Source organism: Castor canadensis, chromosome 3 (genome assembly GCF_047511655.1).
Source record: "Castor canadensis chromosome 3, mCasCan1.hap1v2, whole genome shotgun sequence".
In the NCBI taxonomy this organism is placed as follows: Eukaryota; Metazoa; Chordata; class Mammalia; order Rodentia; family Castoridae; genus Castor; species Castor canadensis.
In genome coordinates, this window is record NC_133388.1 from 183,434,112 (window position 1) to 183,445,192 (window position 11,081).

At 43.2% G+C, this 11,081-nt stretch overlaps 1 protein-coding gene and 1 non-coding gene across 3 annotated transcripts in view; both read left to right on the forward strand.

Annotated features, from left to right (window-relative positions):
• Nucleotides 1-10,875, forward strand: part of Nsmce2 (NSE2 (MMS21) homolog, SMC5-SMC6 complex SUMO ligase) — a 236,172-nt gene extending 225,297 nt beyond the window's left edge. For both annotated transcript variants that reach the window (XM_074069205.1, XM_020166394.2), the window contains 3 exons: nucleotides 3,330-3,427; nucleotides 3,785-3,891; nucleotides 10,529-10,875. In XM_074069205.1, the coding sequence (XP_073925306.1) occupies nucleotides 3,330-3,427; nucleotides 3,785-3,891; nucleotides 10,529-10,646 (323 nt within the window). In that variant the 3' untranslated portion in view covers nucleotides 10,647-10,875. The remainder of the gene's footprint in view (nucleotides 1-3,329; nucleotides 3,428-3,784; nucleotides 3,892-10,528) is intronic.
• On the forward strand, nucleotides 4,137-4,268 carry LOC141422272 (small nucleolar RNA SNORA51). The gene has a single exon (XR_012446866.1). It is a non-coding gene; the product is annotated as a small nucleolar RNA SNORA51 (small nucleolar RNA).
• Nucleotides 10,876-11,081: the final 206 nt, after the last annotated feature.

Below are 11,081 nucleotides of genomic sequence, written 5' to 3' on the forward strand. Positions count from 1 at the left end.
ATATTTTTACAATTTTGCTTTGGAAATAAGTTGACTATAAATAACTAATTTAATTTATAATTGGCTATTAGTTTCTCAGCAATTATTTTACTTTTATACTTAGGAAATTCTGTTCGCCTAAATAATGAACCCAGCTGACACACTGATTTCAAATGAAATATTTTAATTAACAAATCAACATTTAATGAAATTAATTGGATGTTACATTTTATAGACCTGTGATATTTATTAATTTCAATTTAATAGTTATCTTTTTTCAGTAAATTACTAAGTATCCCTTATCTGAAATGCTTGGGCCTCATTTCAGATCTTAGACTATTTGAATAGACTATACCAGTTGAGCATCCCTAATCTAGAAATCTGAAATCCAAGTGTTCCAAAATCTGAAACTTTTTAAGCAGATCATGTTGGGGTTCAAAAGGTCTTAGGTTTCAGATTTTGGGATTAGGGTTGCTGAAACCTGTAAATGGTTTCCAAGGTCTCAGATATTTTTATCTGTCCCTGAACAGGTGGAAGTCCCCAGGCATTGCACCTTAATGCTCAGAGGTTAAAAATTCTCTGCCTGGGAAATCCTAAATTCTGAGGTCTTCATCCTCACCTTCTTCAAGGACTGAGAGCTGGTTTGGGGGACAAAAAGCTGGCATACAAATAAATAGCATTGCTCTACAGAAAGAAAGGGCACTCTCTACAAAAGGCAGAGTAATTGGGAGCATAATCCCCAACTTCCAGCCTCTAATTCACAACCTTGAACAGCTCTCCAAGTCCTTTTCCTGCCCCTCAGGTAGTTCCTTCTCAGACAGACCCTCCATCTGACCTAAGTACTGGTCCAAAGTCAGTTCTATGGAACTGAAAGAGTTATAAAATCATCTGGCACAGAGTCAAGAATTTCCCTCGAAACACATTTTATATCCATATTATTCTGCCAAATGAGAGAAGAAAGAAAAAGAAAGGAAGGAAAAGGGAGGGGCAAGAGGAGGAAGGAACACATCATCTACAAATGACAGTACAGATTGATATAATATCCCTTGTCCAAAATGCTTGGGACCAGAAGTGTTTCAGATTTGGCAGTTTTTTAGTATTTACATGTATATAATGAGACATCTTAGGAATAGGCTCTAAGTCCAAACAGAAAATTAATTTGTGTTCCATATACAACTTCCACACATAGCCTGAAGGTCATTTTATACAATATCTTAAATAATTTTACGTATGAAGCAGTTTCACAGTGGAGTTTTTCACTTGTGATTTCCATAATTGGTACTTAAAAACTTCTGAATTTTGAAGTATTTTGGATTTCAGATTTTCAGATCAGAAGTGCTCAACCTGTGCCCCTTCTTCAGAAAGAAAGGCTTTTCTGTGAGAAACTCACTCCCCTCATCCCATTCTACAGTCGTCTATTGTATGAAAATGGAAAAATGAGACCCGTTGAAGCTACTCTAGGAATGGGGGACAGGGGATAAAGGAGAGTGATGGAGGGGGTGAATTTAACCATGATGTATTGTAAGAACTTTTGTAAAGTCACAGCATACCCCTAGTACAACAGCAAGATGATAATTTAAGAAAAAGGGGGGGGGGAAATGTCATCTATCAGGCTGGGGGTGTGGCTCAAGCAGTAGAACGCCTGCCTAGCAAACATGAGGCCCTGAATTCAAACTCCCCAATACCACCAAAAAAAAAAAAAAAAAGTCATGTCATCTGCTTTTTTCTCAGTAAGGGAAAACAAGAATTTCGGAAGCAGACAGTGCTGTGTTCAAAGCTTATGGGTCAGCAGTTCTCAAAAGTGTGGGCCAGGGACCTGTAGGTTTTCGAAGAGCCTCTGAGGGTGTCCTTCATGTGGGGACTATTTTCACAATAATGAGATGATATCATTTGCATGTTTTTTCCTTTTTTTGTCTGTTTCATTTTTGGTGCTGGGGATTGTACCCAGGCCTCACACATAGTAGGCAAGTGCTCTACCACTTAGCCTACATCCCAGCCCAAAATTTTTGGATTGTATCTGTCCACTTAATAATCATAGTAGATTATTTTGTAAGAGACATCTACTCTGAGCCTCAGTTTACTCATCTATGAAAAGTCTGGTTATATTTTCCTAAATTACTGGGGTTTGAACTCAGGGCTTCACACTAGGCAGGCATTCTATCACTTGAACCCCACACCCAGCCCCCATTTGCCTTTTTTACTCATTCTTTCCTTGAATGAATTTCTCCAGAAGCTCAATGGCATGTGATATTGTGGCAGATTGAATACATGCACAGATACCAAAATCCAGCTGCTTTGTGTTAAGCCAAACCTTAAAGGTATTCACAAAAATGAAGGCTGGGGGCCTGGCTCAAGAGGTAGAGCCCTATCTAGCAAACGTGAGGCCCTGAGTTCAAACCCCAGTACCAAAAAAAAAAAGTTCTTCCTTAAAAGGGCTGGAGGTATGGCTCAAGCAGTAGAGCACCTGCCTAACAAGCTTGAAGCCCTGAGCTCAAACCCCAATACCACCAAAAAAAGGTATTTACGAAAAGGGAAACAATGCAACTCTTCTTACTATTTTTTATTATGGAAAATGTAAATAATTTTAACTTTTTAATATCATTTATGTCAACATGTAATAAAATTGTTACTATTATTTCTAAAGTGAATTAATAAATACATTTAAATGTTTCTTTAGTCTTAATGTTTAACATGATAAATACTGATTAATATAACTCACACTTGAAAAGTTCTTTGGAGCTGGGCATGTGACACACCCCGTCATCCCAGTACTTGGGAGGTTGAGGCCAGCCTAGGCTATACATGAAGACCCTGTCTAGGGAGAAAAAAAAAGTTCTTCGGGGTTCTTCATAGTATCTGAGTACTATGACAAAAGGGTTCAAATCTTCACCCCAAAAGTTTGAAAACCCCTGCACTACCTAGTATTAAAAACCATTGATTGATTGATTGTTCCCTTGAGCCAGAAGCCATGTGCTTCACCTGCTTCCATCTTTGCACCAAAGCTATAAAGTAGAGGCTTTAACTGGATGTCTTGTTCTTCCAAGGCCTCTAGCTGGACATGGGAAAAATAGCCAGGTTCTCTGACACCAAGACATGCTCTTGATGACCAAGCAGTATACCCTCATGAATTAATCCTCTGAATACTGAAAAGACTTTTTTTTTTTTTTTAACTGCTATGAACCAGAAAACTGGTGGCAAAATCGGCCACCCTACTCTTAAGAGTATTCAAGTGCCTAGCACAGGGGATGATGCCAAACAGACCCGGAGGAACTGTCTGCCTCCTTCCTGCCCCCCCTTCTCTTTGGTACAATGCTGGACCACGCTGCTCACCCACTCCCCTTCTCCTCTAGATGGCCTGCAAGTAGACAAAGAGGCCGATGGACTAGGGATTGATGAAGACATGATTGTGACCCAGAGCCAGACCAACTTCATCTGCCCCATTACACAGGTATCACTCCCTCCTTTTCCTGGAAGAAAATGCAGTGAACTTCACAGAGGCAAAAAGTTCCTGTTTGCTTTCTGATTTGATGTCACACTTGGAGGGAAGAGGGAGAAAAGAAAATTGAAGAGTATCCATGGGAGGTTTGGGGCTAGAAAAAGCTACCTTTTCTACACTTCAGGGTCTAGGAATAAAGTCATAGCCCATGGGCCAAGTGACATTAGTGCCACTTTCTCCTTATCTCAGACCTAATATTTATGTAATGCCACGGGAATGGGAAGTTAAACATAGCCTGAGACTAGGAACAACAGCCATTGGAAGTTGATTGTTATCATTCCTGAAAGTTTAATGTCTCCTTGATTACAGCTGGAAATGAAGAAGCCAGTAAAAAACAAAGTATGTGGTCACACCTACGAAGAGGAAGCCATTGTTCGCATGATCGAGTCCAAACACAAGCGGAAGAAGAAGGCCTGGTGAGTAGTGCTGGAGGGCTAGGGGCTCCTGGTGGCCTCAGGTGGTGCATGCTGCCAGGGGAGAAGCAGCTCCCTCTGCCCCCCAGCGCTAGAAACAAGGAAGCCCCTAGGAAGGATTAGCAGTCTTTCAGGAAGAGGGTAGAGGCATTTCCACCACACCTTCAAAGCAGAAGGAAAAGAATTAGATTGAATTTTAATCATTAGGTAGCAGTATTTTATGAATTTGTACTGTTAAAAGTGCAGCCTGCCTCCTGGTGATTCCCACAGGCTGTGTTCTTACACTAACTGTATAGAAAGATGAGGGAAAGTAAACCTACCCCATGTACACCTCATCCCAGGCCCTGTGCCTGCTCTGTATTGTGAATAAAGAAACATAGGTGGGAAGATTAAAGGAAAAAAAGGGTAGCCTGAGAACTGTGATACTAACACCTCCCCCCCTTACATGTACATTTACTCAAACGAGAAGGAGGGGGTCTTTTTTTTTTTTTTTTTTTTTTTGCTTCCTGCAATACTGGTCATTTATTTTTAAAATATGTAAACATTAGAGATAAGAATTCATATCCAGTGATCTTGATTGTGAAGATTTGATTGTTAAAGAAAAGCTTTCTTATATTTAATTACTTAAATAACTTTCCAAAAGGTTTCAGGAAATTCATGGATAACTGATAAATGATAATTTTTTTGAACTGGAAGTTTCTCAGAATCTTCCCTTCTGCCCTCTCCCCTGTCCCATAACCAGAGGACTCTACAGGAACAGAATCTTCAGTGGGCTATGCTGACTCTGACTTTGACTCAGTTTGGCATCTCCTGTGCACTTATCACAGACTTGTCCCAGGAATGGAATGGCAGGTGTGACCAGTTCTCAGTTGGCTTCTGATAACAGTCCCTTTGATGTGTGGTTTGCTTCTGCATTGCCCAGAAATTTGCCGGTCCAGATCTAGAACTGGAATTCCCCACCCCTCCTCATGTGGGTGTGGGCTTAGAGATAGGGTATTTGAGACAGCAGATATCTCCATGGTCATTCAGTCAAGTGATTTATAATATTTATTCTAGAAGAATAATGCAAAACATGGACTATTAGTACATTTTTAATCTGTTTTGATTTCCACTGTATAGTAGACATGGCATGTTTCCCCAGTGAAGTTTTCCCCAGTAATCATATTTTTCTTTGTTTCTGGATTTCCAAGTCGTCCCTTTCTACTAACTTTTTTCTGTGTTCCTTCTCTGACAAGCAAAAGATGTAGGCATAACTGCTAAGAATTATTCCTAGTTAGTTATCTTTGGCAACTCTTCCTGTTTAAGATGTGTGATGTCCTCCTAGAGTCAGAGTTGGAAGGGGTAAGGACAGATACCAAGCTCAGTTCTTCCCACCAGTCCTAGGATGGCATGGGTGGCAGACTCCCCTTTAGATGGCTCTTGTCAAGTGCACACTTCAACTTTCTAATGTCCTTTGCCTTTTTTGATTTGTACATGGTATTTACAAGCACCTGAGTACCGCTTCTCATTTAGAAAATTTGAGTAACACTGTCATTGGGTGTCTGGCTCTCTGCAAATTCTCAGTCTAATAACTAAGTCTAAGTGGAAGAAGTCTGGAGGCTTACAGAGAAGATAACATTTTTACTGGATCTTGAACAGCAAGCAGGATACCAGAGAATGGTGAGGGAGAGTCTTCTAGCAAGAGCCCCACGCTATCCGGCCCTGTTTCAGTTGGTGGTAAGCAGGTACCGTTGTGATTACTGTGTACGAGAGGGAGACTAGAAGGACGCTGAAGATAATAGGAACAGGAAGGCATTAAATGCCTAAGTCTCATTAGCGTCCTCAGTTGTAAATGATGATAATAGTTGTAACTGCCTCATTAGTACATTTGAAATCTGAATAAGACATATGTAACGTAGTTAAGTACCTCACACACAGTAAGACTCAGTAAACATTACCCCATCCCTATCTTCAAACTTTACCCACCATCATCCCCGTTCTCATCAACATTACTCTATAGACATGGGAGACCTTGCAGAGTTTAGGGAGCCATGATGAGCCAACCTGGAATTTAGGAGGTTACTCCAAAAGTGATGCGTAGGCTGGATTAAAAGGACTTGCAGTGCAAAGGTCACTTAGGATGCATTTGCTATAGATTACCTTCTAGAGATTGAGTACATAGACCAAGGCAAGAGTGAGTGTGGAGGTGCACTTAACAGGACATGACAACTGAGTGAAAATAGGAGGAGGAAGAGGTAAAAACTGCCATTTCCAGTGAGCATCTACTAGGATGACTGTTGGCTATCCACCTAGAGAGAGGGCATAAGAGAAGAACGTGTTTAGAAAGGGTTGTGAGAGGCTCCTTCAGGTCATGCTAAGTTTAAGGATTCACTGTAGCCATTCAGACCTTCCTAAGAGCCATAAGCCAGTGTAGGTTTGGAACTCTGGAGAAGACTGGGCTGTCAGGCAATGTTGACTATGAAGTTATCAGTATAAGGGAGTCAAGCCACTTGTCACCCTCAGAGATACAGATCTGGAGAAATGCAGTCACCAGTGGAGAGCCAGCAAGACTAGGGCCCAGCTGTGCTCTGCTCACCAAGATGCCCTAAGCACCTGACACAGTCTGAGGTCAGCCTCAAAACCAGCATTTTGTTCAACAACAGTATCAGTGAGAGGAAGAGGACCCAGGGAAGCAGTCTAAACCACAGCTGGAAGACAGGAGGAGCCAGGGGGTAGAGCAGGCATGGTCTGGAGGACCATGTGGGGCCTGCTCACAACTGACTCCAGAGGTTTCTAGCTCAGCACAGAGTAGTGTCATTTCCCGTGGAGTGATAAGAAGTGCTGGCTTCCCTTTGTTTAAAAATGTCCATGACACATCCAATTCAAGAACTCTGTTTTCTTCCTCCTAGATTGTCCCAGTTATGCTTTGTTAAACTGGAGTCACAGGCACATTGTGTTACTGGTCACTGTCCACTTTTCCAGGCATGCTCCTATCCTGAGAAGGCCTCATCAGCTTGAGGTAGAATAGTCTTGTTGAGACTTTCACCTCACCTACGTGTGGTAGTTAGAATAATTTCCTAAAATAGATCTCTTAATTTTAAGATTATTATCTTACAAATAAAGCTGTCTAGTGATTTTCATATTCACGAGATATTTACAGTTTTACCACAGTCACTTGTTTTGCTTTTTTTGATGGCAAACAGGAACTGTATTTAACAAATATTCTATCTCAGAGCATGTAAAGTAAAACTAAGCTGAATAGAAAGTGTGTTCAACAGCAGAATTCATTTGCCAAGTCATTGAGCCTCTCGACCTGTTTGTTCATCTGTAAAGTGGAGTTGACAGCATTGCCCTCAGAATTCCAGGACCCCAGAGGCGATCGGGAGTTCCTGCTCGGTCTAAAGCAGCATGTTTCTTGACGGGGAGAAACACAGCACCTGAGAAAGCTCTCTTTAGAGTCCAAAGTAGAGTACACAGCTGTAGGGTAGCCGAGGCTGACACTGAGAGCCACTACTGCCTAGTGACATGCCACTCTGGACTTGGAGGTTATATATAGGATAGTTACGCTCCACTTGTAGGTTTGACATGAATCCATCCCACACACACCACCAGAGGCATGCACAGACCACCTTCCTAGAGCTAGTGGACTGAACCTTGGAATTCTTGGGACCTGGATCCGAGAATTCACAAGACTCTGAATCCTGTGCTATTGAGCTGAGGCCAAGGTTCCTGCAAGCCCTGTGGGACCCCAAGGCCTAGTGGCCTTGGTTCAGCAGACATTTTTGTGCTTGCTTCATGCTGCTGAGGAATGCTCTGTCCTGTGGATGACCCTGGCTCAGGACCAACCTCTCCTTCGAGGCCTGTGAGTCTGAGTCCTGCCCAGCAATGATGTGAGATCTGAAGGCTGGGTGTTGCCACACCTGAGTTGCTCACCAGGATGTCATGGGGATTAGGACCTAATGCTGATGTAGTGTTGTTTCTCCAAAGCATGGTGCCTGCATTCAGTCCTCTGGCACATGGCCCTGTCTTATTCTTTCAGTTTGTTTCGGTGGGGTGGGGTAGGGTGAGAAACAAGGCCCTGCCTGGTTCCTGTGCCTGCCTCTCCTCCAGGAAGTCTTCCCAGAATGTCACTCATGCCGGGCACAATGTTGGCACCCAGAGTAATGGCATCTCATTGGTGGAGGGCAGGAGCCATGCTTTAGGGCAGCACCTGGTGCTCAGTAGGCCTGGAGTGCATCCCTCAGCCCTCAGCCCTTAGCTTTCTCACAGCAACCCTGTGTTCATCTGTGTGCAGGGAAGAACTGAGGAGCCCAAGTCTTTTTTTTTTTTTTTTTTGGTGGCATGGAGTTTGAACTCAGGGCCTCATACTTACTAGGCAGGTGCTTTTACTACTTACGCCACTCTGCCGGGCCCCCTTTTTCATTCTTGAGCCTGTGTTTTTGTCATGAGGCCGTCCAGCTCCCCTGAGAGGGCTATCTGATTCATGCCACTGTCCTGAGAGTCTATCTCTTGTGTGAGCTCAGACCTCTTTTTCTGACACAGATCTCCCTGGGTTCCATCCCATTGGCATGAATGTGGTTAATTCCCTCAGCCATTCTCAGAATGCCCTCACTTACTGACTAAAGCCACTGATGTCATCAGGAAGTCCTCCCCACCTCACTTTCCACTTCCCTGTCCACAGCTTATTCACTGTCTGAATATTGAAGTTGAGAGAGGGGGCCTGCCCATGAGAAGTAGAGGCTCATCCCAGCGACCCACTTGGAGCTGAATTTCCACATCATGGGAAATGAAGGATGAAAATCACTTTTTTTAAAGTCTTTAAACTGTTCACTTTTCATAATCCCAGCCATTTACTCTCATACTTAGAGAAGTAATTCACTTTGAGACTTCAGAGTACAGGGGGGCAGGCTAGGGGGAAATTTACAGATTTTTAAACTAGTGTAAAGCTTTCATCAAGACTTACCCTCATGCAAAGCCAAGTCATTCAAATAGTGCGTATCTGGACCACATCAGCCTGGTCCTGCAATTGCCTTTCTACAAGTATGACTTTTATGCCTGATTGTGAAGGGCATAGCTCAGCATTTCAAATTAATTATTATTGTCAAATGTATTATTCAATGCATTGACAAATACCTCTCTGCTATAGAGATCCAGAGATCAGGGCAAAGAAAAACTTTCTCTTTCATGTTTTATTGTTGGACTTCCTATGACTGTATAAATTAGAGCTTGCAGGATTAACTTTCTTCTCTTTCTGGTCTGTATCTTTTCTCTTGTATTTGTTATTTTTAGTCATTCTTGTGCTTTTGGAAGAGCTGCTCTCAGATCAGAGGGCCAAGCTCAGTGTGAGCAGGAACCATGTATTTGTACTTGAAGTTGTATGTTTAGATCTAACACAGGGCTGATATATACAAGACAGAGACCAGAAACTTTAAAATTTCCTAGAAGAATGGTGAACAAGGACAGGAGATCGTCCCAGGAGACAGTGAAGGGAACGTACATGATGGAGCACTGTGTTGCCCTCTCTTGCCTGTCACCTTGTAGAATAGAGATTCTCTCCCCATTTTAAATGAGAGGGAACAGAGGTGAAACAGGAAGTGAACTGCTGTAGGCTCAGTGAACAAGTAGGTGATCGAGAGAGAATCCAGAACAAGGTCAGCTTGACTCCAAACGCTGGGTGCTCAACTCTACCAAATCTGGTTCACAGTGAGAAGTCAGGTTACTCCATCTAGTCCACTGCCTTCAGAGGAGACCATGTCTAACTGACATGGCCTAGAATTCTGCCCCTTTCTGGATGACTTCCTCTTATTTCTTCAGCCACAGGCAACCCTGTCATAGTCTCCACTGGGAGGTCTAGTGGGTGTTCAGAGGGCCATGGATGGACCAGGCAGGACTTCAGTGTTCCACAGCCGCCATCTGTTTGCCTTTTCCCTTTCCTTCACATTCCATTGGCACTCCATCAGCATGTCCCATGTTCTCCATGTTCAAGTGTGTGCTGATGCTGGTCACTACTGCCAACCCCCTGGCAGACTTCCTTATTCCCTCCTGGACTTCTGTGGGACACCAGACTATTTTCTCTGCTCTACTCCTACCCCAACCACTTGTGTGCTCCACTAAACTGCCAGAGTAGTTTTCTAGATGTAAACCAAGTGACCTCCCTCACTTATCTCAAAAGACTCCAGTGTTTTCTCCTCACCTCTGGTTGCTTCAGCCACCCAGCCCTTGCACCCAGCTGGGCCTCCTTGGCTTCTGCACATTTTGCTGCTGCAGCCTGGACCACTCACAGACCTGTCTCCACCCTCCCTTCTTGGCTCCAGTCAGGAGACCTCCTTGGGAGACTTGCCTGGCTCAGGTTAGAGATGCTTCCATCCCAGTGCTCCCTCTCCATCTCCATTGCTTTTGTAACCTTATCACAACCAAACTTGGAGCATTCATTTGGCTACTTACGGACCACCTGTCTCTCCTGGAAGTAGGCACTGCTTGTGAATTGCTTGTGTCCCCCAGTCCCTGGACTGGGCTGTGCTCAGGCAGGCACTCAGTGAATCAATGAATGAACACAAGTCTCATTTCTCACACTTACTTTTGTGTTGTTGAACATGAAGTAAGTCTATGCTTAAGGCGTTGCCGTTAAGTGGACTGACTTGGATGCTCTTTTCCCTCACAGTTGCCCTAAAATTGGCTGTAGTCACACAGATATGAGGATGTCCGACCTCGTCCAGGATGAAGCACTGAGAAGGGCGATTGAGAGCCACAATAAGAAAAGATACCGTCAAACCATGTAGGAAAAAGCCACCTGCCTGCAGGGACACCAGCAGCCTACCTCCCGCCCCAGTCCTCTGTGAGAGCAAAGCTTGTAAAGCAGTTAGGGACTGGCTGCACAGCGTACTTTGGGGTAAAATCTGATGGTTTTAAGCATAGTCAAAAGCATTTTTTTTTAAGTTACACATAAAAATGCAAGCACATTACATTATTTTTAAGTGTTCTATACTTTTAAATAAAACTTCGATTATCCGCAGCGTGTCCTGTCTGTGTGCCTCATGATGCAAAACTTGTTCCAAAGGTGCAGGCTTCTCTATTTCTCATTCGTTTGAATGATTTTTATAGTTGTTTTCACTGAAGAATGTCTTTCAAGTGATATTTGGAACAAAATAAAAAGCAGAAACATCCCAATTGGGAAGCATTTTCTATAAAAACAGTAAATAACAGCATTCGGTTAT